General features: G+C 39.1%; 1 protein-coding gene across 1 annotated transcript in view; it reads left to right on the top strand.

The window, feature by feature from the left end:
• Nucleotides 1-26566, top strand: part of AIG1 (androgen induced 1) — a 124754-nt gene that overhangs the window by 38377 nt on the left and 59811 nt on the right. Inside the window, exon 3 of the mRNA XM_075035885.1 lies at nt 6342-6443. Within this exon, the coding sequence (XP_074891986.1) occupies nt 6342-6443 (102 nt within the window). The remainder of the gene's footprint in view (nt 1-6341; nt 6444-26566) is intronic.

Genomic DNA, 26566 nt, shown 5'->3' on the forward strand with positions numbered 1-26566 from the left:
TCTCCTGCCACTGTTGTAGCTCCATATTGTTGTCTGTGTGCTCCTCCACCCCTGCAGTGTTCCTGACCTTGAAACTTTTCAAGGTCTTGGAGAATTTCAGCTTGGCTTTGTCTTGGCAATTCTGTGCTTTTCTTTCAGGTGTTGTTTCTCTTTGCCACTGGTAAGCAAGGAGTCCCAGCTAGCCATTGCCTGCACTAGAAGTGCTGTTGCAACATTTACAAGTTAGCAATTCTGAGAGGCTTGTTGTATACCTGGAGCTAGCTACTTTCCCAAGGGTTTCCTACAGAAACAACTTCTGTCTTAAACAACAACAACAAAAAAATCCAGAAAATAGTAAGAAATGGCCATGCTCATTGGACAGATGCTCTCCATTTCCAGAGGTGACCTTTTTGTGGTGAGGGGGAGCAATTGATTACCACATCTTATTTCACTTTGCTTCCTACAAATAAAGCCTGAAAAGGTTGTTTTCATTGTTGTTTCTTCTCCTGGTTACTGGGAGACAAACAGCAGCACTTCATAACTTAATACTGGTCTCAGCTCCTTCCTGAAACCTGATCCTCTCCAGCAGCGCCCACCGCACCACAGCTACCACTTGCCAAAGCCTTGGCCAGTGCCTGAGGGACTGCCAGCTACTGGGGGCTCTTCTTCGGTGGGATTACGGGTAGGAAAAGTTCAGGGCCCGAAGGTAACAGATGTCTAATGCTGGCTCTGTTCTCTAAAGAGCTATTTATGTGTAAGAAAATACCCGGTGAAATTTTGGTATGCCGGAGGTGCTTGTTAGAAGGAAGTTATTAAACACCAGAGTGTCTGCACAAAAAAAGTTAAAAGTTCCCTCGTTTCCCATATTCTCTCAACAGCTTCCTCACTCAAAAAAAAAAAAAAAGAGAGAACAGAAGAAGTTCAAATGCAGACTTTCTTTCTTTGAGACTCACCCACCTAGCTCTCCATGGAGCTTCTCAGTGGTTTCCAGTAGCGACACAAGGGAACCTTCACACATAAAAATTGGATGGATGTGAATAAAATCCTTGTTGGGTTTCTAACGTAACAGCAGTGGTCATGCTTAAGTACTTGTCAGTTACCTTAACATCTAAATTATTTTTATTGCTGAGTGTTTTACACAGGGCATGTTTAGGGAATAATGCAAATACTAGGGGAACATTTTAAAGCCCACTAACTGTAGTTTTTCAAGAGCAATTCAACACAATTTTTTCTGTATTTCCTGCTTACTGAAGCCCTCGAGATGACTTGTTCTGAAAAACAGATGAGAAAAGGGGTTTCCAATCCCAAGTCAAACAATGATGCGTGGAAAAAAAAAAGTAACAAAATAAAGTATTTCATTTTTAGTACTTCCTAAAGAAGTATTACATATAAACCACCTGGGAAGTCTGACCACCAACTTCTTCCCACCTTCCAAAGGAGGGAAAAGATCCAGCCCAAGGGCAAACAATCTCCTTGGGTGGCTTTGCAACAAATCAAATCTTGCAAAATCTTTGCAGCAAATCACATCTCTCCAGTGTTGTGTTATGCATGTGTATCTTTGGGGGCTCAGATAAAACTGAATTGGCAACCTACCATTTTGTTTAGGAGCATCAAGAAGTAAACATGAACCTCTTTGAAGGACATAATGACTACTGTTTACCTATTGTTGCTCTTTTTAATACAGCAGACCAGTTTTCTATACAGTAAAGCCTTATTCCACGAAAAGTCTGTCGGCAATACTTCCTAGCCCTTTTTTAGTTTATTATAAGCCTGGGGTACTGTTCAAATGCCTAAGAGATCAGGAAGCATCCACTGAAGAAAAATGCTTGCATAGACGTTTTAGAAGTTCATTACCAATTCTCATCTATACTGGCTGCACTTACCTCCCGTTTATTACTGTAAAGGAGATTTATATTGGGAATAATTTACACTGCTAGAGAAGTGTGAGACATGCTTAGAAGTCAGAGACTACACCAGTGGTTTAGACTATCCCTACTTTTTTCTCTTTCTTTGATATAGACCATGAAGTTGCCGAGTTTCTGTGGTTAATTAGTGTTTTGTGTAAACTGTATGTGGTTTTATCAATATGTTTCTTGTAATTTGTACCAGACAAGAGGAAGAAGAGATAAAACAGGCATTTCTAGTTGTTTAAGGCTGTGTTTAATAGAAATAGGAAGGAGAAAGAAAATTGATAGTTACATATTAGAAGAGAGATTGCTGCCTAGAAAATCACAAACTGATATTTTATATCATGTAGCTTTAATAGCTCCATTCGGGTCTGAGTCTAAACTGGCTAGAATGATCTCATATTCTTTATATTATACTTTTATGTTTTTACTGTGATACAAATGAGAGAAAGCCAGGCATGCTTTCTTACCTCTTGTTTCTCTGTACTGGTACAGTCAAAAGGAAAGCTGATCACCCTTCTTCTGTAGATCATCAATAATGCTGATCTGGGATCTTATCCCAAGAAAAGATGCATAGGCATTTGCTGCAGTCTCCTACTTACCTCATTATTTGACCAGACTACAAAATACTTTTACTTCCATAACTACCTGACCATGCCAAAATCTCTCTATTCTAGATTTTGCCTTCCTCTGTGGTGACGTGGTGGCTGTTAACGGGAACCTGAGTGAGCAGTGGTGCAGTTGCCTCCTGAACTCTGTTCTCCGAGGGGAGTCTTCCCTGATTTTCAGTTCCCACTCCTTGTGATTTCCTTCATTGTCCTTTTTCAAATTCATTCAGTGTAATGCTATGCTAGGACTAGATCCCACCTAAAGCCAGTACCATGCCAATTTGTGCTTACTGTGGTCTGCCTTTAATAACACTTTGCTTCTATATGTAATGCCTTTAACCCTCAAAGAGGCTCACAGTGTATTTATACTCGCAGTTAACCACAAATGTCTTGGGAGATAGCCAGAAATCTTACCTTTAACTGTACTTAGAAGAAATTTTGTCAAACGTTTTTTTTTTCTTTGTCGTGAGGCCTTCCAGGAAATGAGTGAACTGAACTGTGCAGCCCAGCCAAAAACAAAAACACATACTGCAGGAAAATAAAGTTCCACTGGGTTTATTCTTCATTTGCATAACATTTCTTGGTTGGGCTCATGTAAAATAGCAAATTATGCAATTCTTTTCACTGGCTTTCCTCTCTTAGTTTCTTTTTGCTTCCATTTGTGGTGTTTTGATAAAGCCACTTGTTTTCCCTTTTGAATCACCAACTGTTTCCCGACTTGTCCTTTAAAATTTTTCCCTTGGCAGTGCCACATGCTCTTCTCATGTCCTCTGAAGCTTTAGAGACAGAGGACAAAAACTCAAGGAATATGTCCTTAAGTGGGAAAACAGAGTTTAGTTTTCAGCCTTATTTTTTTCCTGCTGCTATTTGTTTAGCAATACTTTAGATGCCTGTGACAAGTGAGCTACTCCCTATTTTCAAACAGTTTCCAAGGCCTCTTGCAAATTTGAGGTTCCGTTTGGTCTGTAATGACCCTAGATAGGATGAGTAGCAAATGAGAGACTCTTCTGTTCTTTTATATGTTCCTTAACCTTATGTTTAACCAAGTAATTTCTGTCTTTGGAAAGCTGCCAATCTTAGGAGGCTCCTGTGCAAAGAAGTGTAAAAGCAATTGCTGATGCCTGTTTTCTTCCTTGAATTCCAGGCCTTGAGTTTGTCTAAGGAGGAAGTGGAAGGGTGACATTTGTGCCATTTTGCCTTGGGAACAAAAGAAAATAGAAGTATTGGGCTTCCTGAAATATGTCTGCTGCGTATGAGCAGCTTGTTCAGCCTGGCATGTGAGGGTAGTACCATGACTGTCTCCACAATAGTGACAAATTGTGCCACAAGAAAGGCAGCATGAGCATAAGAGCTGCAATTCTGATTGAGCCTTACATAGGCAATGTAAAGAAGCAGCTCAGTTGTATCATGGTCTGGCACTGCATGACCATGTGTGATCTTGGCAAAGCCCAGCCCAAATAAAAGTGTGCCAGTACCAAGGTGTAAGCATAGTAGAGGTGATTTAAACTTAACCAGGTGAGACCAAACAAATTCAGAAGCAGCCAAGGTAGCTGAGTAGCAGGTCCTCATTATAGTTCTTTTTATCCAAATAGTTCATTCTTATAGTTCATTTTAGTCCATAGTCCAATAGTTCATTTTAGTTCATAGTGCAATAGTTCATTTTTATAGTTCATTTTATCCAAATGAACTAATTGTAAGGAAAGGTAAGGTGAGCCGTTCAGACACTGGAAGGGATCTTCCCCAGGGCATTGCGTTAGTCTCATGTCGGGTCATCCTCCGGGATAGGTTAGTTCTGTAACACCTTGTGTTTTGTGCACTTCCTTTACCTTATGTCTGCCTTGTGATAGTGCTTTGCTAAGCAGCATTTGCCGTCTGTAGCTCCAGATGGTTGCAACCAGCTAGGCTTGATCCTGTTCCATCCATTGGCTGACTTTGGTTAAGGGACAGATGGCATGTCCCCTCTTTTCTTATCTTTACCTCCTTGGCAAAGTCTCTTTTTATTCTGCTCCACACAAATATCACAGGTCAAAACATGGCAGCTTTGTTGTATTCAGTGTAATAAGGTTCAACTAATCCTAGTTGATTTTTCTTGCTGTAAGACTTTCTTGGAGAAAAGCATTATCATCTTGGTCTTCATGTGCCTGAGAACATGTTTTTATGTCCCAGTTGGTCTTAGCAGGTTCTCAGAGACCCACTGTGATAATACATGACTTCTAGGAAGCCTATAGAGAAGAGGATACTTTGCTTCCATTTTCCCTGCTGTTCAGCTATTCATATCTTGGCACTTACGTGTCAGCAGGTGCGTAAAGAGCTAGGCTGTGCCAATGCCAAGACTGGCCCAGAAGAGAGACTTCTTGTGGGGTACTTTACACTTGCAATATTTTTCGGGCTGTCCATCATAACCTATTTTTTTTTCCTGGCCTCTGTGTGCTAGTCAAATAGTCCAAGCTTATTCTGAGCAGGCACTGATAGCTATCATAACAGATGGACAAGTGTGTTGGAAAGCAAGAAACTATGTACTGTATGCACACTGAGGGAACAGTGTACTGGTTCAGGTCATTCACATAACTGGCTGGCCGATGTCTGCATGTCTGTGGTTAGAACAAGGTGCCATTGATAAACTGCAACCTCAATTTTAACTTTCCAAAGTCAGAAGCATATGAAACAACTTACGCCTATGCTATCACACGCACTAGTAATTTGGTGACCTTGCCGTGCTCACCCCATATTTCTTGCACTTTCTTTTACTGACACCCCAAATTAGCTGTAAGATCATGGGTCACATCGGTTGGATGTAACTGAATGCTTCCCTGCTGATCTCAGTGAACGTTGTATCTGTTGCCTCTCAAACTTTAAACTTGGACTTGTCACTACTGTGTAGACATCCCCTGAAAATGGTCATTGAAAAGCTCCTGGCCCAGGTATTGGGGTTTTTTATTGCTGTAAACAGTAAGCCTTTTATTACTAGAAAACTGTGACTCAAATTCAATGTAAGAAAGCAATTGTGTTTTAATTAGAAGATTACTTACTTTGTTCTTTTCCCAGGTAAAGGTAAGCTAAAACTATTATTTCTGTAAATTTCTGCCATTTTATATTGTCTTTGCTTTTCAGACATCAGGGTATCTTTAAAGATTTTGTGTAGACTTTGGCAAAAATTTAGCCTAGTGCAAACTTTATCTGAGCCATCTGTCCTGTCCTCAGTCTAGAGGAAATAATGGTCTTTCTCTGGGCTCATGGTAAATAGTCTCTGACAAGAACCAAGCCAAATTTCATATTGACAAACGAGCAGGATACTAGACCTGTTTTCTGTGGATCCCAGTCCATGAATTGTGTGCAGAGTAGTTAAAGGGTTAAATATATATATTTTTTTAACCAATGCTATTTTGATGGCTGACATGAAAAAGTGCAAAGATGAGTTTATAGGCTTCTGTTCGGGGGTGAATGTTTCATATTTATACGTTCTATGAATTCCAAGTGATATTTTACCTCATTTTCCATTTGTTTTCTATCCTGTTAGTGGTGAAACATTATTTATGTGCCACATCTGCTACTAAAGTATAGTACTCAGTTGTAATTTGGCCACAGGTATGTAAGTCAAAAAAATGAGATTTTTTCCAGGCTGAAAGTCAAAAAGAAAAAAAAAGAAGAAAAATTTAAACTTCTGTGAATGCAAAGAATAATCCAGATTCACACTGTTGATTAAAGCAGGATTTGGTCAAAGAACACTAATGTCTGTGTCTGTCCATAGATCATTTGCTAACTGCCCCCATTTTTTGCTATCTAAAATGTGTAGCTAAATGTTTAGAAGCATGTATTTTAAAATGTCTTTTCTTTCTTTTCTTCTTAGTTTGTTGTGACGATGTTTTGGAGCATCTATATCTATGACAGGGAACTGGTTTACCCAAAGCTGCTCGATAATTTTATACCAGCATGGCTAAATCATGGAATGGTGAGTAAAGTAATGCAAACTCTTCCTTGCATAAACAAAAGTGTAAGACACTGATTTCCCTGTGGGTGACTCTGCATACACTTAGAGCTAATCCCCTCAGAAGTGAATAAGGAACATTGTTTGCAAGCAAGAATAACATCTTTCCTCCTTGACTCCTTGAGTCATATTTGAATCCCTGTTAGGTTGAAACAGTGGACATTTGAACTTGTGTGTCCTATATCCCAGGCTAGTTGTGGGGATTGGCTGTTTTCTGTGATAAGGTACCTTTCCCAGAGCAATGTCACCCTGGTCATGAGGAAATTTAATAAAAAAAAACTTCCACAAAACATAAGGTCTGACTTTGACAAGTCTTGCTCTAAAATGACAGAAACACTTAATTGAATGATTCTTTACCATTCTACCAAAGTGTAATTTGTGATGAAAACATTTTGCTTGTTCATGCTTGTTCAAAAATGCTTGTTCAAAAAATCTCACTATGCTATTTAGACTTGTATGTTTTTAGAGAAAAAATGAAATAATTACTCATTTCTCAAGTACACCAGACTTGTTTAGCAGAACCTGTATCTGCATATTTTTAGTAATGTGGAATTACATGCATCAACACAAAGTTTCAGAATTGCTGCATCAGTAATCATAAAAGTAGTTTCTTGAGAAGAAATCTGACCTTTTCATCCCTCTCTGGTATGTCAAGTCGGACATTCTTTCTCTCAACTATATGTTTAAATGCTAAGGGAAAGATAAGGCCACACTTTGCCATCAGCTACTTACTACTGTTTATGCAGCATTTGGAGCTGAAAAGCATCTTGTTTGCTTCTCTAGTGTCTGTGCAAAATGTTTCATTACTACTTTGTTTTCCATATCAAGGCATGGCCAACCATTTGCCACTGCTGTTCATCAGCAGATGACAGCAGAGCTCATCCTTCACGTGTGAGTACTGTGTCTCCAGAGCAGATCAAGATTTGTCCACTACTACTGGGCTTGATAAATTGGTCCTTTGTGGGGTGGGGTAGATGGTACTGCTATTTATTTTTTCTGTAGATTGTGTATTAAAGGAGCAGTATGAGAGTTACTACTGACAAGAGGAGCATCAGCTTCTGCTAGATACTCTACTATTTTACAATGTTTTGAAAGAAACAGCATGATATTATGAGCTGAGGAAAGAGTCTGATGACTCCTGCTGTGTTTGTTCAGACTGTCATCCCTTGAATTTTGAGGTTACAAACTGAACATTTGCAAACGCTGCCAAGCCATACATACATCAATTTTTTTCCCCGTACCACATCAGTGCCAGCTCTGATGACATTTCTTCCAGGTGGCATTCCACATACTGAAAGTGCCTAACCTGTAACATTTTTCATGAATGTACATTGTGAAGCAGTTGACAACAAGTGGCCCTATGTATTCAGGAAGTCTCCTTTGTGCCATAACTAAAAGACAATTCAAGCTCATGTTGATCTGTAGAAATGTATACTTACTGAAATATTTGAAGAGGGCTTTTTTTTTGAGATTTTTGGACAAAATAGAATTTGCTGAAATGAATTGCGTGCTAGCATCTTAGACTTTGTTTTTTCAACTTGAAATATTGTAGAAGGCATTTCTTAAAGTCTTTTGTAAAGGAATTGTTTGCTGTGTCAGTGTGCATTTATCCAAGTGTTCCTTTAGCTCGGTCACAGAGAAAGCTTATGGCTGTTGGGCTCTTCACCACCTCTCAATCTAATCCTTTCTGATGTTTTAGCCATTATTTTATCCTCACCAGCTTTCATACTAATTAATTCTGATGCACTTCCCATGATAATATGAAGGAGTTCTTAAGCTACCTTGAGAATACTAGCACCTCCCTTAGCAGTAGTTACAATTTTGACATGGCAGATTTTAGAGAATATGATAGACGTCCCCTTGGTGAAAGGGTAGGGCCTCTGGCAATACAGTTTTAGAGAAGTTGGGATCCCTGGCTATTGTTTTTTACTGAAATAAATATTTATTCCCATCTTTTCCTGCACGTTTTGACAGCAGCTGTGCACATTCAGTGATAATTTTTCTGAACGCAATGGTGGCTGTGCTGGAGCCTAACCTTGTACAACAGAACTCACACAAGAGATTCATCACCCTTGGCAGAGTGAAATCTGTCACTGAGAGGTGGGTCCTTTAACTACTGCAGCATTGCTGATGAATCCCTCTGCTCTGTGAGCTTCCCCAGCAGTGCCTGGTGCAGCACCTAAGGGTCTGAGCTCAAATGCTACTTCACCTTTGAACGCTCTGTCCAGGTTTTTTCACAGCAGTTTCCCTAAACACATATTTGTCACCAAAAAAGCCACAAAAAGGGGAAAATGTAAAACTATATATTTTCCATAGTAAAAAGATTCCCTACTTTAATTGAAAAGTTGTATTTTCAAAAATTTCTGACAAATGTATTATGACCAGCTGTCACAACTTGCTGAACTGTCAACATCAGCCTGCAAAATCCACACGTAGAAAAGAAATGGAAAGTCAGGAAATCTGGCTGTAATAATAGCAATCATATTTCCATTAGTAATATGGACATGTATCAAAATATTTGAGAATATTCATACTCCAGAAGCATTTTCAGGTGACTATCTTGAAGGCTGTATGAAGAATTTGTTTGAATGTCTGGTCTGATTCAGTGTATTAGCCCAAGCAGAAGTAGTTTGGGCAGCAGTGTCTGCTGCTTTGTTAGGTTATAATAATTAGTTCTTATCCTCCTTTTTCTTCTCCCCCTTTCCCACCCCTTCTCTGCAGTTACGATGTTGTCTATAGTTAAAAAAATCTGTTTTCTTGAATACGTGGTAATGTCTTGCTAATACTCAGAGATGTCACTCTTTCATAGCAACACCTTTTCAACATCTAGAAAATTCCTAATTATAAAAATTCCTCTCTAGAAATGGAAAACATAAGGGCAGTGAACCTCAGAGCATTGCAATCGCATTATCAATTCAATCTTAATATTGTTTATAAAGTTTTGTAGAAATGGAGAGGCTCATCATTGTGCACAAAGATAAAAGCCACAAACTATTTACCATAAAATTGCATATAGTGTCAAGAACTGTATTTCTATTATACATACATATATATATACACACAACTATATATACCATAATAGTTAAAAATGTAATTCTTGTCTACAGAAAAATCTGTGTAGTAAGTGGTGCCTTGTGGTACCAGATGGTACCTCGTACATACAGATTCATACACCTATGAAAGGCATCGCTGATAGAGTTGTACTGTGCCATAAAACTGATATATTTCATCATCTCAGTCAGTCGATTCATCCATAACCAATGGTATCACTATGACTTGAGAAATGACATGGGGAAATCAATGGCAGGGTTGCTGTCAATTCCAGCAGGATAAGGATTTCATTTTTGTTAATTATGTGAAGGAGCACATCTGAGTAGATGAGGTTAAGCTTCTGTCAGTAGAAATAACTACCTGTCTAAAGAGAGCTGTTGGAGAATAGGTCTATGTCTCAGCTTTGGTCTATTTCTGAAGTGTCAGGTTCACTTCCTGTATTTATTAGTTTTGCAGATTAATTCCTTTGTGGCTACAATTTTAGTTGCCAAATTACCGAACTCTTCCATCAAAGGTGTTATTCATGTTCTTGAGACTGTCCTGCATTCTGGATCCATATCAACCCTTAATTCCACAGACATGTTTTCCATGGGAAATATTGTTTCCCATTTTCTGATGGCTGTCTATTGAACCTTTTATCAGTATTAGGAATTTTTAATTAAAGGCTAACCTTTAGTGTTTAAAACTAGTGTGTCATAGTAATAGGATTTTTATCAGCTCATTCATTGCACCTTTTTGTGTTGGGACTGGACAGAGGATGATGCATGGATAACGTTTATTTCCAGAAGTTGTATTCTCTTTAATATTAGCACAGACTATAAAACTAGAGGTTGCCCCTATTCTAACCAATGCCCACATAAACAGATCTGTAGACTGAATTAATTTAAGCTTGAGCATTGCTGATTTTCAGCCAGGTTACATGGGAGGACTGCGTGCAGTATCTGTCCAAGTTAGCATACCATTTTAGAGAGAGTCCTTTGTTTTTCACACACACTGTCCCAAATTCTTTTTAAAAAATGTGAATCATCTTTTGTTTGTGGCAAGGAAAGTAAAATACAGAGACAGAAATTACTTACTGAGGAGCTTAATGGCTTTGGAGGTCAGCAACAAAGAATTGTCTTCATATGAAAACTCTAGAGGATAGGTCAGAGAAGGGGGAAAGGGAGTATGCTCTGCCACTGTGGAGTTGGAAAATTGATGATTGTATGGGTTCTGTGCCACTACAATCTATATGAGCTCTTCCAGTTTTGTACTGTATTCTTTTTATGCTGCTTTTGGGAAACAAAGGTGTTCCTAGAGAGACATACCCTCTGTCCTTGTATTCAAGAGAGTGCACAAAAACTGAGACAAATAGCAGATGAAGACAAGTTATGGAGAGGAAGGAGCCTGTCCAAGTGATACCTCTCTACTTATTTCACAAGTTGGCTCTCTTTTTTTATTGCTGGCTGCTCAGCTGAAAAGCTCAGCCCACTGGAGAGGAGTACGGAGTACCTCCGGCCATCTCCAATTGTTCTTCCTGGCAGCGTTGTCATAGGTCCAGTGGCTTTGGCTTGTTTGTTCCTTTGTTTTTCTGGTGGAGAGCTTTTTTCCTTGATGATTCGGCAAATAGAAATATAGAAAAGCCATGCAAATATCAAAATTCATAGTAACCTGACATATAAAGATTGGAAGGTCCAAAACTGGTGAATTTTTTGACAAACACGTCTGTCCATCATTAGTTGGGTCAGTCGCTGCACAGTGCTCACTCTGATATACAAACAGTGAGATCTCCTTTCTTTCAGCAAAGTGTTTCCATCTAGCATGTTGCCCTAAAAATCCTTTTCAGAAATTACTCGTTTGAAACAGTGCATTGTACTTCTTGAGGATGCTTTCCTAATACAGCAACATCCCGTGTATGGGCTATTTATGTACAATGTACTGCACCTTGGTAATGCCTCATGCTTATGTCTAGAAGATACTTACCCTTTTCTGAGATTTGTTTCTAAATCCAATTTAAGGCTTTCAAGGATATTCTAACAGATGTGCTCTTCTTAATTTATCGATAATATTTTCATATGTTAGCGATGAATAAAATCTTCAGTGCTCCAGGAAGGAATTCCTGCTTGTTACATAACTTGCAAAGTTTTCTGATATAAATCAGGGAAAATTTGTAATGTGTTTTCTGACAGAATACCCACTACTAGATGGCTATTATTTAAATATCTATTTGATGGAAAGAATAGCAATTGAAGCTGGTTGCTTTGGACTCAGAATATTTGCAAAACCCATGAAAATAGCGTTGTTGAGTTTGTACACTTCTTGCATGTTCATGCTGTAGTTATGTGGCTCCGTCTGGTTATCTCTCCTCATTATCTGCCAGTTCCACCACTGGATTGTGAATACAGTAATATCAATTATCCCCCAGCTCTGGGGAGAAAAACAGCAGCAGCTTAAAAGACTTTTTTGATTTTCTGTTGCTTATGTGAAGGGTTTGGAAATTGGTAGCATGTCAAAACCTGTGATAGCATAGCACCTGAAAATTGAGAGAGGCTGCTAGGTAAAGAAGACCAAATTATCTGAGTGGCATCCTCTGGGAGCATTAGGAAAACCCCTTTATCTAACACAGTAACAGCTCCTCAGTTTTTGTGAAGTAGGAATCTGGTCTTAACCACGTTACATATCTGCTAGAGGAGACCCATCAGGGTAAGGTGAAGACAGCTTTCTAACTGAACACAAGTGCCAAATATTTCTGATTATTTGCTATTTCCAGTAATCTAGAGAAAACACACATATAGGCTCCTCCTGGTACAAATAAGCCCAACACATAGTAATGAGGGACCTTTTCTAAAATACCTTTGGGTACTTAGTAACAGCTAAATGTGCAAGCGCTATTCTAGACGTGAGCATTGCAAATGAAAAGTCTGAGAACTGAAATCCCCAGATGAGATTTTTTTCTGAAGTTTTGCCACCTTCTGTTGACAAGGTCACGTAACTTGATCTGTTAGTACAGAGGGTGAGAGCACGTAGTGTCAACACCAAGTTGCAGGAGTGATTACCAAAGGAGGGGAGAAGGGGAGAGAGTCAGAGACAGCACAAAAGAAGAGATTAGGGAAAGACAGTTGGATGAGAGGAAGAGACAGGCTGGAGGAAAGAGGCGAATCAAAAAGTCAGCCGATGCTTTTCCAACAAAGAAGAGGGGAAAAAAAAAACCAAACCAAAAAAAAGAAGGCAAAAAAAACCAAAACAGATGAGGCAAGTGAATAAAAGAGAAGTTACAGAATAATGTAGACAAGCTGGAAGAGACTCAAAATGCAAAAGAGGACCTGGGGGAGGAGAAGGATGAGGAAAGAGGAAGCAAGGAAGTAAGTGAGAAAGAGGAAATGAAGAGTATATTTTGTTACCATTCTGGGGGAGAAGAAGGATGAGGAAAGGGGAAGCAAGGAAATAAGGAAAAGTAAGAAAGAGAAAATGAAGAGCATGTTTTCTTACCATATCTTTCCATCACATCCCTGGGAAAACTTCCCTGAGATCTATTAATTAGAGGAGTCGAGAGCAAAGAGTTGGCTTATTGTTGCTGCTGTGAGGTGAGGAGAATTGCTCCTGTTGCTGTTGGATGTAGGTTTGCAGGGTAGATGAAGTAATATTTGCAAAGTGATGTGCCAGGAGCTTCAGATCCTTGTAAAATGTTTAGGATTAAAACCACCTGCAACCATGCAACAGTACGAGGCCTGTGTTTATATAAATTGTATCTGTGTGATATCTGTAGAATGGCATTGGTGTCCTTGCATCTCTGCCTGTATTTTTATCTGACAATGCTGTACATTATCTCGACTGTCTGGTTGACCCTCAAAACTTCAGTCCTGCTGTTGAAAACAAGTCCGTTCAGAGTGTGTCTTATTTTTTCATATCAGCTGTGAAGTGTGAGTTGCATTGCATATTAAAACAGATGCGCTGTTTGCTAAGGGTTGCAGGTGTGCTGGAAGATCACATATTTGAAGCACCAGAGGTAAGGGGGTATACTGTCTCCATTTCAAACCGCCCTGCTTTAACAGGCAAATCTAGGTGTAACTCTGGAAGTAATAATTATGGTAATAGTAGTAATATTGATAATAAAAGCTCAAAGTCAGATTTTCAGTGGAAGTTACCCATACTGTTTGGTAAAGCGATTACTATGGGCACAAAACAAATGACCAAAGAAAAGCCCGAAAAGGACATAAAAAGGGAGCCTTAGACTTTCTGCCTTTCTCTGGGTGTGGAGTATGTACTGAGCTGTGTTTTCCTAGAAGCAGGGTTTGGCCCTGGACTGCTAGGTCTGTTTGTTAAACCAGCAGTGGTGTGGGATGGAAACAGATTTGGTTCATTCCCGTAATTTTGACAATATTAGGAACGCCACTTTTGTTTTAATGTTCACTTTCTGTGTAGCTTATATTGCTCGCTGTAGTCACTGCTGAAGCCGTGCATAAATCTTTTGTAGTGCTTAAGCTAGTACATTTCTCTGGTGCTACTACACGATTTATCAGATACATAGTTTGCAGTAAATAAATGTTCAACTTTAAGATCAGTGCAAAATGCATTAATAATTGGTACGCATTTTTGATAAAAATTTCTGTGCCCTCCTCTCTTCTCTCTTGGTTAAAATCAGACACTTGTTTTTTTCTTTTGACTTAAGAGATTTCTGGTTTTTTCCTGATTTTTTTTTTCCAGAGAACATAGGCAGATAGTAGAATCAAACAGTGCTATATTGTTATGATTAATGATGAGTATATTCAGACAGTGTCTGTTATCAGGAAGAGAGAACATTTCACTGGAAAAAATTAATGTATTGGGGGAGGATTCCTTATGCTGAAGAAGGTTTAATATGTCAGCTGCCAGCTGCAGTTTATGTACTCTAAAGCACCCCATATGCAAGTCATCCTAGAGGCGATCACTACGAAAAGTTTTGTTTCTTTAGCAGGCCATGCAAACACAGGGAAGAGTGCAAATATCTCTTTGAAGGTATAGTTTAATATGCATTTATTGTCTATCTTTATGTATTTAAGGGACTATGCTTTGCCTTATTAGTATAGTAAAATGCAGTGTTATGTATCCTTGGACATGCTGGTTGCCATTCATTAGCACTTACTCAGATAAGAATTAGAATGTACATACAATGAAAGTGGGATTGTACTATATTGTACCCATTTTACTAAACTGTGCTGTTAGTATTCACACATGTGGCAAATATGACTTAATCAGACCACAAATATTTTGCAGCATTCCATGGTATCTCATTTATTTGTTTAATTTGCCGCTATAGCAACTGGATTCCGTCCTTTTAGATTCTTTTTTTCACAGACCTATGATCTACTTGGTTGAAGCTTGGCAGACAGCTTTTCCTTCAATTGAAGGCATATGCACTAACTCAGTGACCAGATTTTTACCTATTTATCATTGTTGGAAAGTGGGTTATTTCACATGGACACAATACCAGAAGAATCAGCAGACCTGGTGAAGGGAGTTTGAGCCCAAAAGCTTACATGCTTTTTCCAGCCCTTGAAGTTGGTGGAATAAAAAATATTACTTCTCCCTGTATCCCTAGATCATTATTGCTACAGGAACGCTAATACAAAGAAATATTTTGACATTGTTTTTGTAACAAATTACCACTTTTTAGAAGTAGCATTTTTCTTTGCTAATTGCTGTCTTTTTACATGTCTTTGTATTTGGAAACAGACATATTTTCTGCAGAAATCATTTCATATTCAGATGATTAATATGTTGAAGTAGTGCCACAGCAGTAATGTTTTATACATGCTGATTGGCAGAAATCAAGGATTTGGGGACAACCTTGGGAATTACTTTTGGTCATGGTGGGCTATGAGCTTTAACATAACCTGAAGTCTGCCCTGCTGTTCAGTTCAATCCCCATATTTTTCCTTTCCCGCATAGATACAAATAAGTAAAAACAGTGTACTTTTTTATTAACTCCTCAAATACAAGAGATTAAAATTCAGGATGTAGCATGAAGGATGTTTTTGACAGATGTGTAAGCAGGTCTACAATTACCCTTTTACCTTTGGACACTCCCCTAAAGCACCAAAGTCCCAGTCTGGTGCCCTACTCAGGAAAAGCCATCACCTTTCAGAAGTGTCTGTTTCTCTCAGAGAGACTTTGAAGATGACTAAGGTGACTCTTTTCCTCCCTCTGACACCACAGTTATTCGAGCAGGAAAAAGCCCGCACCATGGAGAAATAGCACGGGGCGTGGAGGTGTCTCAAAATGTCAAAAGGCTGACCAGTGGCCAATATATGCTCTTACATCTTTGTTGCAATATTAACTGGGATCCTTTAACTCTTCACAGCTTGCTTTCTCTTCAAAACAAGTATTTGTTTTGAAATACAAAACAATATTTGAAGTGCTGTTAAAACTCAGTTCTTAAATTTCCATTTTATTCCTAGTTCTGCCACTGTTTTACTGAATAATTTGAGAAATTATGTAGGTTTGATGGAAAGCATATTTTATAAGTCTTAATTAGATAATGTCTGCATTTTGTGGGGCTTTGTAATGATAGTTAAAAAAACAGCGGTGGCTGTTACTGGATTTATAGCACTATGCCTGATTCCGGTTATAATGTGTCCCAGGCAGGGGAGCTACTGTGCCAAACCCGACTGTGTGTGCCTGCACTCTGCTCTTCACCATGCTGGGGGCTTGCCGGGTGCCCAGAGGTATTTCTCTTTCATGTACCTTGGCATCCTGTTCATTCAGTTGCAGTGAAGAGGCAAATTGCCTTTTGCAAATTACTTTGAGGTTCATGGATGCAAATGCAACTAAGAGTTAGAGTTGGTATTGTTGTCCATTCTGCTGCAGAACCAAAGCGACCTCCACTTCAAATAATAATTGTACCAAATTTAGTGCTCCTGGTATCTCATAAAATACTTTATGTTGACATGGTGCATGCTATAGAAAGTTCAAATACACCTAGAAAGGAAATTCTTCTTTATCAAAAATAGCTGTAATGTTCAAATCACATCCGTAAGTCTGTTTCCAACAGGAAGCAAATTTATTTGCATCTTGGGGCTTTTAGCTTTTTATTCTGTTACTTTGAGCTTTACCAGCTTTCTGTAAACTCTATATGCAGAGTTCCAACTTGCTGAGTCACTGCCATGCACATTTTTGTGGCTTCTTTTGCAAATACAGTATGTAATGTAGAATTTTTTATTGAACTATTTATGGGAAAGATGAAATATGTATGTTGGTCTACTGAACTTTGTATTTTAAGGCACTTTTTAAAACAAAGAAATGGGAAATTATATAATTTTCTGTAAAAGAAACAGCCATTAAAAATGTCTTTTTACTAATACACAGATTTACTGATGATTCCATTAACAAACAAAATTGTGTTGGCTGCAAGTTGTTTAAAAATGCATACAGCTGAAAATCATTTTAGTAGGTGAATACATGTATTCTTAGATCAGAGACTAAGGTGGATGGCATTTTGGTCTTTGCTCCTGAAGCAGAGGAATGAAAGATGAAAAAGAAGAGGGAATTCAAAGGAGAAAAAAAATGCATGTCAGAAGCTAAGAGAAAAAGTGATAGCGTTAGAGGTTGTTAAGGAGGAGAAGACAGTGAGCAAAGTAGAGGAAACCAAATACTGAAATAAAGAGGTGATAATAGTAGTCAGCTGGAGAGAGCCATAGAACGTGGAGGTGATAATTGTGTGTACTGTACATCACTGAGAAAAAGCTTGAAAGGGAATTTTAAAGTACCCAGTGTATATTGAAAATGTGACCCTTCATTTATTCTAGACCAACATGCAGAAATTTGGCTTCATTTGGTTTCTTGCGACCACTGTGCAGGATCACTGTTTGCAGAGCAGTTTTCTTTTTCTGACATTTTTGTGTATATAGAAGTCAGAAGAGTGCCCTGCTTTGCACACTCATTGCCTCTAATATCCCCAGAGTTTGTGGGTCTTTAGATCTCACAGTTGTTTGCCCAAGCACTATGCTACTGTGCCTCCCACAGTTTTATTCTCCATGACATCTTTTTGGTAAGATTACTATATATAGTATATATAGTATATATATAGTATATAGTATATATAGTATATATATAGTAATATATATTGTGTGTGTGTGTGTATAGTGTGTATGTATATAGTATATAGTGGAGTATATATAGTGTATATATATACACACTATGTAGTGTATATATATAGTAATAATATATATTACTATTCATATATTAATAACGATATTGGTACCTTTTTAAAATTGGTTCAATTTTAAAGAACATGTCCTGTAATTTTATTTAAGCTAAGCACTATTGATACACATAGGAAATGTTTAGTCCTCAAATTTCTTTCAGCCTAAATGAACAGGACAGGTAAAGACTGGTAGAAAAGAGTTGCTATTTTCCCCATGTTGCAGAGGAGAAACTGAAACATGGAAATTTGTGGTTTGCCTGAGGCTACAGGCAGTTTGTTAAAGATTGAACTGTGAAGTGAATCTGTGTTTGCCTCATTAGCCAGTGCTTTTATTAAGAAATGATCCTGTGTCTCCAAACCAGGCAAAGAAGGCAAATTCACAGTGAATGAATGAGTGCTCACTTGAGTTTCAAGCTCATGCTCTGTTGGAAGGAAGAAGTGACTCAATTTTTTAATAAAGAGATGTTGCTCTAAGTCCTGCTTCACTTAGTTACAATAGGCGTTTCATTATTTTTGTTTTGTTTATATTACTTGAAGCACAGGTTCATCTCACTAACTACTTTTTTGTTTATGTTTTCTTTTGGTATAGCAACTACTGTCAGCTTACTCCAAATAATTTGATTTTGGGTGTACCTTTTCTCCGTAAGGAGAAAATTCCCTTAGGTTTCCATTCCTTCTCTGATGATGATTGATTTGAGAAGAGAGACTCTGACATGTAAACAGAAGGATGATTTAAGAAGGATGAACTTGGAAATTGAAAAGATGTCAAAGGAGAAAAGGCCCCTCTCATCTGCCCTGTCATTTGGAACTGTTTTTTCTTTTGTTGTCCAGGAATGCTGTTGGGACCAAAGAGGGGGGTGTTACCACTAGTGAAAATCAAGGAAAGCTGAGAGTTTTGCTTGCAATTTTTTTAAAGATTTTTATTAAAGTCTCTTTTATAGAGCCAAAGCTATTTTCAAAGCTCTGTCAAAAGTTGCACTTGCAGATATATGGCAAGAGGAAATAAAAATACCCTCAAGACAGAAAATAGTTTGTGCAAAAGTGTCACTGACAGTAAAGTGTAAGTAGTGGCCATGAAGAGTTGTAATTTTATTATTTTGACTGAGGTAATAAGATGTGTGTTTACTAGAGAAAATTACACCAGCATGCACAGTGGCACGATGTAGAGGCCTGCATCCACTTTGGGAAGTACCTATCTTCAGGCAAGAATTCAGTGTTTACCAGCCCTGTCTCAAATCTGAACTCTACAGCTTAACTGGCAATAATACAAATATTCACAGCTGTATAAAAAATGTTATTTAGTTCACAACAGTAGCCATGGTTACCTGCATACTTTCATTGCCTTTTTCATGTGTAATTCTTTTTTTTTTTTTTTTTCTGGAAATACCATTACCATGTAATATAATACTGTACAGCCTTTTGGTAAGTTTTACAGTGTAAGGAAGAACATTTTGTGGTGAACCTGAAAGCATATTCTATCAAATTGGCTCATACATGGAGGATCCCACCTATACATTGCTAGGCAGAGAAAGGCAAGTCTGAACACTCTGTGACTGCAATTTCAAAATATAAATAGGAATATGTAAAATTTCTTGGCATTAAAAAGTCTCTGACAGTGTTTTAACTGCACAACATTTAAATAGAACTAGCCCCTGCTTGGTCGCCTCACAGGTGACACAGACAAGGCAGTTCCTGTCAGTACACGTTAGAATAGCAAATTATTCTCATTTACTTTTGTAGGAAACGTGAGCCCCAGTAACCCCACAGTGTCAGAAGGGTAGAAAGTATGATTTTACTCCTTTCTCTCCTTACTTTTGCCTGTATAACTCAGTGCACTCAATGCAGGTCTATAGAGAATGCAAGATGTACTTGAGAATCTAGTGGGTTTGTTATGTTTGTGGAAACCAGTGTCTTTAGCATTACTGCAGCAGAATTCCCAACTATATTCTAACCTGTGCTAGGAAAAGAAAATAGTACTTAATCTTACCAGGTATCTCAGATCACTTTGCAAACAAATGAATTAAACCTTACAAGAGTATCAAAGATGGTTTACTTAGGCTTATATATTATTTTCTTAATTGAGAGGTGTGACATTCATTCTGAAGGAATAAAATCACCTACCTCCATTTAAATTAACAACAGCAGCAAAAGGAATAAAGGATATTTGCTTCTTTAATCTGGCGAATTTATCTGAACTCTTTCAGTATAAGGTTCCTTACTGCTGTTACTACTGTTGTAAAGAAAACTTACTGGACAAAATATAAAAATTGTATTTAAAGGTCATGTTCCTTGGCATTTTCATGTAAACAGTGAAATCTACGAATTTTATAGCTATTGCATAGAGATTGAACTGAATTTCTAAAATGAAATTTTAAAATTATTCATGTAACCTTATGAAACCTTGTTGAAAGCATGAGAGTTTTAATATACTATCCAGACCTGTTTTCAATGTGTCTCCCACAGCAAGAAGGAAGATGGCATTAAGATGAAAATTTCTATAGCAAAGCCGGCTGTTACCACAGTCTGGCTTCTGTTACTGCCATAGCGCTGCCAACTTGGAGCTATTTATAGGCATTAGCCTATATCTATCCATGCACGTGGATCTACTACTCTCTTCAGAAGCAGTTGTGTTCCTGAAGAAGTTGGTCTGAGGTTTCAAGCTTAATTTTCCCTTTCAGAGGCCAGTTTCTTCAGCTGTCCTTACTACCAATTAGTAGGAATTTGGCAGGTGGTCTCTCCCTACCAGAGCTCTTGCATCAGCTTGCCTGCATTAGCCTACACGCTGGAAGGCTCAGTTGCGATGTTTTCAAAATCTTCAAAAATAGTTTCTTACAGTACAGGACTCTCTCCATCATCTTATGACTTTCACGTCTTTTCCTCCTTTTCTTAAGTGGGAATGATACACAAAACTCTTCAAAAACAATATTCGGTTCCATTATCTCAAAGTTACAACTTGTCTCAGTTAAAAAAAAAGGTCCCTCTTTGTCAGATATCATAGCAAACCTTTGGTTTTCTTCTGGCTGCAACGGAGTGTTTTGCTGCTGTGCATGATTTATAGCAGAAATAAAACCTGTTCTCTTTCATTTTCCTGGTGATGAATGCTGGGCAATAAACCCTTTCCCCAAGAGCCAATCCTTGCTTGGGGCAGAGGTATTCTTTAAGTTCGCTGTGCTACAGCACGGCTGGAGCCTTGTGTGGTCTGCAGGATTCTGTTAACACTTCATGCCTACATACACCCATCCATAAATTAGATACACGCCAGCCAAGTGCAGCCTTTCTGCGTCCTGCACTACACCACCTTTATCCATGACATAAATCCCAGAATGAGATATTCTAACTGGCAGAGTCTGAGAGCACACTCCCCCGACATAGTAGCAGCAGCAGCAGCCAGCCACAGGCGGCAGCCTTGGGGTGCGTTAAGTCTTCTGCCACCTCATGCAACACAATGATGTAGCACTGTGGGCAGCAAAAAGTTCTGGTAGCTGGTAGCTTTGCAGCGATGGGCTCAACACTAAATTAAACTGAGGAAATAAAATAACAGAACAAGTATTTGACTGATATAAACCATTGTCTCGTCCATTCTCACATTCTCAGTTCTAAAGATTATTTAAGCACATTGGTGATCTCATAGGGGAGGGTTTTTCCTGCTTGAATAGTGGAAAGCATTCTGCAACTATTAAATTGGTTCTTTTCCCTGCTAGTGGTGATTTTTTAATACATATCTTTATAATATCTTGGTTTCTTTAGTTACTTGTGGTAGTTTAGTTTTGAAGAGCATTTAACTTACCCTTCTTGCTTTCACCTAAGAGTAGCTTGAATGTTAAAGATATTTCTGCAGAAGTGTTTTTGCACCAAATAAGGCTTTGATAAATTCATAACGAGCCTTCTTCTGGAAAGGTAGTAAATTTTACTGTCCAAGACTTGGGTAATTTTTCCGCCATGTTAGCAACTTAAAACCCTTTTCCCAGCTCCACTCAGCACTCCCCCCTGCTTTATTGATCTGGTTCCTCCTTTTATGCAGTTTCAAAAATTACATATATGTATATGTATCTTTTTCCCCCTGCAGTGTTTTGTCCCTCAAAGATTTGAAGCAATGCATTCAGTTTCTGCTAATATAATTCTTCCCATGGCAGCAAATTATGACTTTGCAAAAACAGAGGTTGCTGTAAGCTGTTGGTATCCAAGGGGAAGTCACAGCCTCACAGCATCAAGTTTGAGTTTTAGCTGGGACTTCCGCCACTTATATGTACTTAAGCTCTCCTAAACAGAGGAGATGTCATGCTTAAATTATTTTCAGCTTTTGACCTTTTCAGTTTTGAACTTTCAACCACTAAAACATGAGGTTTCCCTAGTATTTATTGCAGAGGACAGGTCAAGGTGAAATGTCAATGTGAAGAGGAAGGGAGAATAAAGTTCCCCATACAGTATTATCTGGGTATCCAGTGTCCAGTTAATACAAATAAATCAGTTTTACTAGAATTTGTTGGATTGTTTTTGCTGCTAAAACTCAGACCACATGGGAAACAGTTAACAATCTCCAGATGTGAAACGGAAAGGACCATCAGCAGCACAGAAAAATTATATTTTTTCTCAGTGAGGAGGGCTACTGCAGCTGGGATTCACGGAGATACAAAGAGAAGGCAGCTGCTCTGAGAGCATGAGAGAGTCAACAGTCTTCTTCCCCTCACTATGTTCATAGCAGGGCATTTACCAAACCTGATGTCCTGCTAGACATGCAGGGAAGGAGCTGCTAATCTACCCAGGGAGAACCAAGCTGAGCTGTCTAGCACACACTTCAAACCAGGGATCAATGTTTACCTGTTGCTAGTGCTTGGGTAAATGCCACCTGGGGTGGCATTTATATTAGCTGTGTGTGGAGTGAAGTCTCGTGGGACTGAAACGAACTCAGAATTTTCTTTCCTTTCTTTTGCAAGTCTATCCACAGGGAAACCTTGCATGGCTTTGGCACTGTCTCACTTTTCACGTCTTTATCAAACTGGCCACATAGATGATCTGTAAGGAAACTAGATGCTGGGACGAGTGGGTTGGAATCTGTCCACTCACCAGATACTGTGTGACTAAGTGCATTTCTTTTATCATAACCTTTTCCACCTTGCTGATTGAGAAACTGGATGATGATACACAGATCCTTTTTCAGAAAATGTTATGGACCTATTGACTTGTTAGGAATATCTGGTGGCTAAATGAGATATCCTGCTTTTAAAAGGCTGATGTTTAGTTGCACTGGTCCGTACACAAATTCAGGGAAAATGAATGGGCATAAAAATATGTCCACCACCAAATAGCCTAAGGTGCAGTACAGTTGTGCTTAGAACATATTATTATAGACATGTTGTCAGGGAGTATTCCTGTTGCATGATGTTCTGAAAACATCTCTGTTTCCCTCAAGGGAATGCCTGTCTGCCCTTCTTATGATCCATGGGAAAAAAAACCCTTGTGGTAAAGGCAAATGGAGAGTTTCCAATGTCTAATATCCATCCTGTTTTTGTTCCTAGTGCAGCAACTGAAGTGATGTGTTCGTGAGAATCATACTGGTGCACAAGAGAGAGGCAAGGAGAGTTTTCAACTTTTAAGATCCTATGATTACAGAAAAACTTAACTTTAAGGGCATTGTTATCATCCTTCTGCTTCTGTTATCATCCTAAATGCTTCTGGTTTGCAATTAATATGCCTTTTTGAAATATTTACCATGTTTTATAGCTTATATGCAGTAGCTGCAATACTGCTTAAATCCCACGCCCAGTGCCTCTTTCCAAATACTCTGCCCATTCAGCTGGTCAGAAGTCTTTCAAGGAACTGTCCACCCACAGAAACTAATGACACAGGATGCTTTCAGGAGCTATCCTGTGGAGTAAGTAATTTGTGCTAGTACTACCCATGCACTATTCCTTCTTAGTCAGTATTTCTTTACATAATCTCTGTGAAATACATAGATAAACCCTGAGCATCCTCTGCTGGTGCCAGTATTTCTGGGCTCTTCACCAGGTGTCAGTGGTCTTGAGGGTAAGCCTGCAAGCATTAACATAAGAATGGTCAGGATTAAAAGGAGCAGAGGGTCAGAAATATGCAAGTTTGGGAATTTTGCCTTGGTAGTTTAATCCTTAGGGCCTCAGTTGTAAGCTCTTCTTCACATCATGAAGGACTGGAAAACCTTTTTTTATTGAATAAAAGCTGAGATTATCAACTAATCATGTAAATTGAGGATCTGATGCCTTAAAAAAAGAGAGTGTCAGCTATTCCTGGAAGAGACTATGTTCTCAGTAAGTACAGCCAGCTACAAAGCAGGTTTTGCTTGAAAGGTTAGCTTATATTTATTGTTTTTACCCTTGTCTTTCTTATTTTTATTGAGTTCTCTGTATAATATAAACTTCTTTCCTGCTGCTTCTTACCAATCTTAAGATACTGTCAAAAGTGTTCTTCCATATTTTTGTTTCTGGAGAAGTGGTTAATCCTTTCTCCCATATTAATTCCTTCCCAGCACCTACCATTTTGGGTCAGATTGTCGCAAGTGGAGTAAACATCTGAATTTCACTTTTGGTTTGCACTTTTGCTTCAATACTTCACAGCATTAATTCAGTCCTGTGGCATAACCCTTTTGGGAAACATTCTTCCCTCAGGACCACGTTCTGTCTTCTTTGCTCAAGCTATGCTTTTCTTGTCAGTGTAGAGCTCTGTGCTGAGAAACTAAGGTTTTCAGTGTGTTGCTCACTCCCTGTAAAGGCAAACCATGTGGTGGCAATGATACTAGCACCATGCACTTTATTTGCCCTTCTTTGCATGTCCAACGCACATTCTTACCACCTTCTTCATTATTCTACTCTTTAGATGCCGAGCACAGAAAACAGTGTGACCACATCACTCCTTTTGCAGTTGGAATTGCTTTGGTTCGGTTCATGCTGAGAAAAGAGACAGATCACCGAGCAGGTGCTGAGAGTTTGATGGAAGGGAATGCAGGTTGTCCTTTTGGAGCTTTTAAGCTCCAGCCATGACCAGTGAGCACATCTTGAGCCCTCATTCTTGCTCCAGAAGAAAAGAATTCATGATACAATTTGCCTCGGAGCACCACATGCAGCAAGAGGACCTTATGCCCATCTACCCTGCGGTAGTGGTAGTCACCACGGCTGGCTGTGTCCTGGCACTGTGTGGTACAGCTCTTGTGCCAACTTGATGACTTTGTCCTGAAGGCAGCACGGCTGGGTTAGCCAGCACTGGGTCCCAGGGGAGAGGCCTTGCCCCTTGGCTAGGCTTTTTCAGTGGGGCTGAGATGGCTGTACTGCTGCTGGCTCCGGCATGAGCACTGTGGGTGCTGTCTTGGAAATCCCTGCACTGTGTTCCAGGGCACGGCACAGACATGCCTCCTGTCTCCTTATCTGCAAAAGTGCGCTAGGGTGACTGGCATACTGGGTAGGGGTAGGTGTGTCTGTATGGTATTTTGCAGACAGTTGCAATTTTATTCTGTGTTGTAAGCTGGCTGGGCATCACCCAGCTCCAAGCCAGGAGCAAGTTACTAGGTTGAATTGTGCACCATGCTAACCACAGCTACATGGCTCCTTGTTCATTGTTGGCATGGATTCATCCAGACTCAGAAACAGCATGAGTTCTCACCTACCAACAAAATACCATGCAGACAAACCCAGACGTTCGTGGCATTTATGGTCTGAAGAGAATATTAGATCATTTTGTCTGACCTCCTGTTTAACACAGGCCATAACATTTCGCTTGCACCTGTAGTGAGCCCAGTAATTTTTGTTTCGCTGAAGTTTATCTTCCAGAAAGGCATTTGGTCATGATCTGAAGAGATAAACAATCTTCTGTTTTCTTCTAGCAGCTTGCTCCTGTCATTATTCATTGTCACTGCTAATTCTTTTCCAAATTTCTAACTTGCCTGACTTCAGCTTGTTATGCTTTCCACTGCTACATTAAAGAGCCCTTTATTCCTTGGTTTGTATCGCTGTTTTCCATACGGGGAGAGATCTTGTGAGTGTCTCCTTTTGGATAAACTGATCAGGTTAAGACCCCTGAGATTCTCATCTCAGGAGATGCTCTGCAATCTCCCAGAAGCAATAGTGGCTCTTCTTGCCCCTGTTCCAATACACTCTTTTAACAGGGAGCACCTGAGCTGTCAGTGTGCTGTGATCTACATGGATCCACAGGTCCAGTGTCCCCTCACAGGTCACTTTGATCATCCCTAGCAAATCAGCACACCCACAAGGTGAGACAGTCACCACCTACCTTTCATGGAGCACAGTGCTGTTTATTTTAGGAGCAAAGCCTGGCAGAGAAAATATGCTGTATACGGTAAACCGTTTACACGCAGTTGACCTAGCTGACTGGCTGTAACACTTCAATCACTTATAGTGCTATTAGAGACAGATGTGAGCTCATCACTTGTTAATGCCACTTCATGTCTGTGTACAGTTCCCTGGCCTGGCACTCATTTTAAAGCCCTCCCAATCCCTTATTCTTCTTGCATTCAAAAAATGTCTCCCCCAGGAAGGGCAGCAAACTCTGCAGCTTAGTTTACCTGACTGGAAGTTTGCATTAATTATTCCTCTTTTCTCCTGTGCAGCCTCAAATAAGCCAGTCTCTGTTTCTGTCATATTTGGACAGAATGATACAGCTTACCAAAGATATATTATATATAATCAAAAATGCAGCACAGGTAGGGCCTTCCAAGGTCTCACGTCTGATGGACCCAATTACAGCACTGCTATATAGACATGCAGCAGTCTACATAGCGTTATTCACCCATTTTTCATATACCCATAGATTGTATTTACTCTTTATATCATTAATGGAGGCAAAAAAAATTGTAATGTTTCATTCTGGGGTTTTTGTTGTTGGGGTTTTTTTC

The sequence above is a fragment of the Buteo buteo genome, chromosome 9, assembly GCF_964188355.1.
Source record: "Buteo buteo chromosome 9, bButBut1.hap1.1, whole genome shotgun sequence".
Taxonomy (NCBI): Eukaryota; Metazoa; Chordata; class Aves; order Accipitriformes; family Accipitridae; genus Buteo; species Buteo buteo.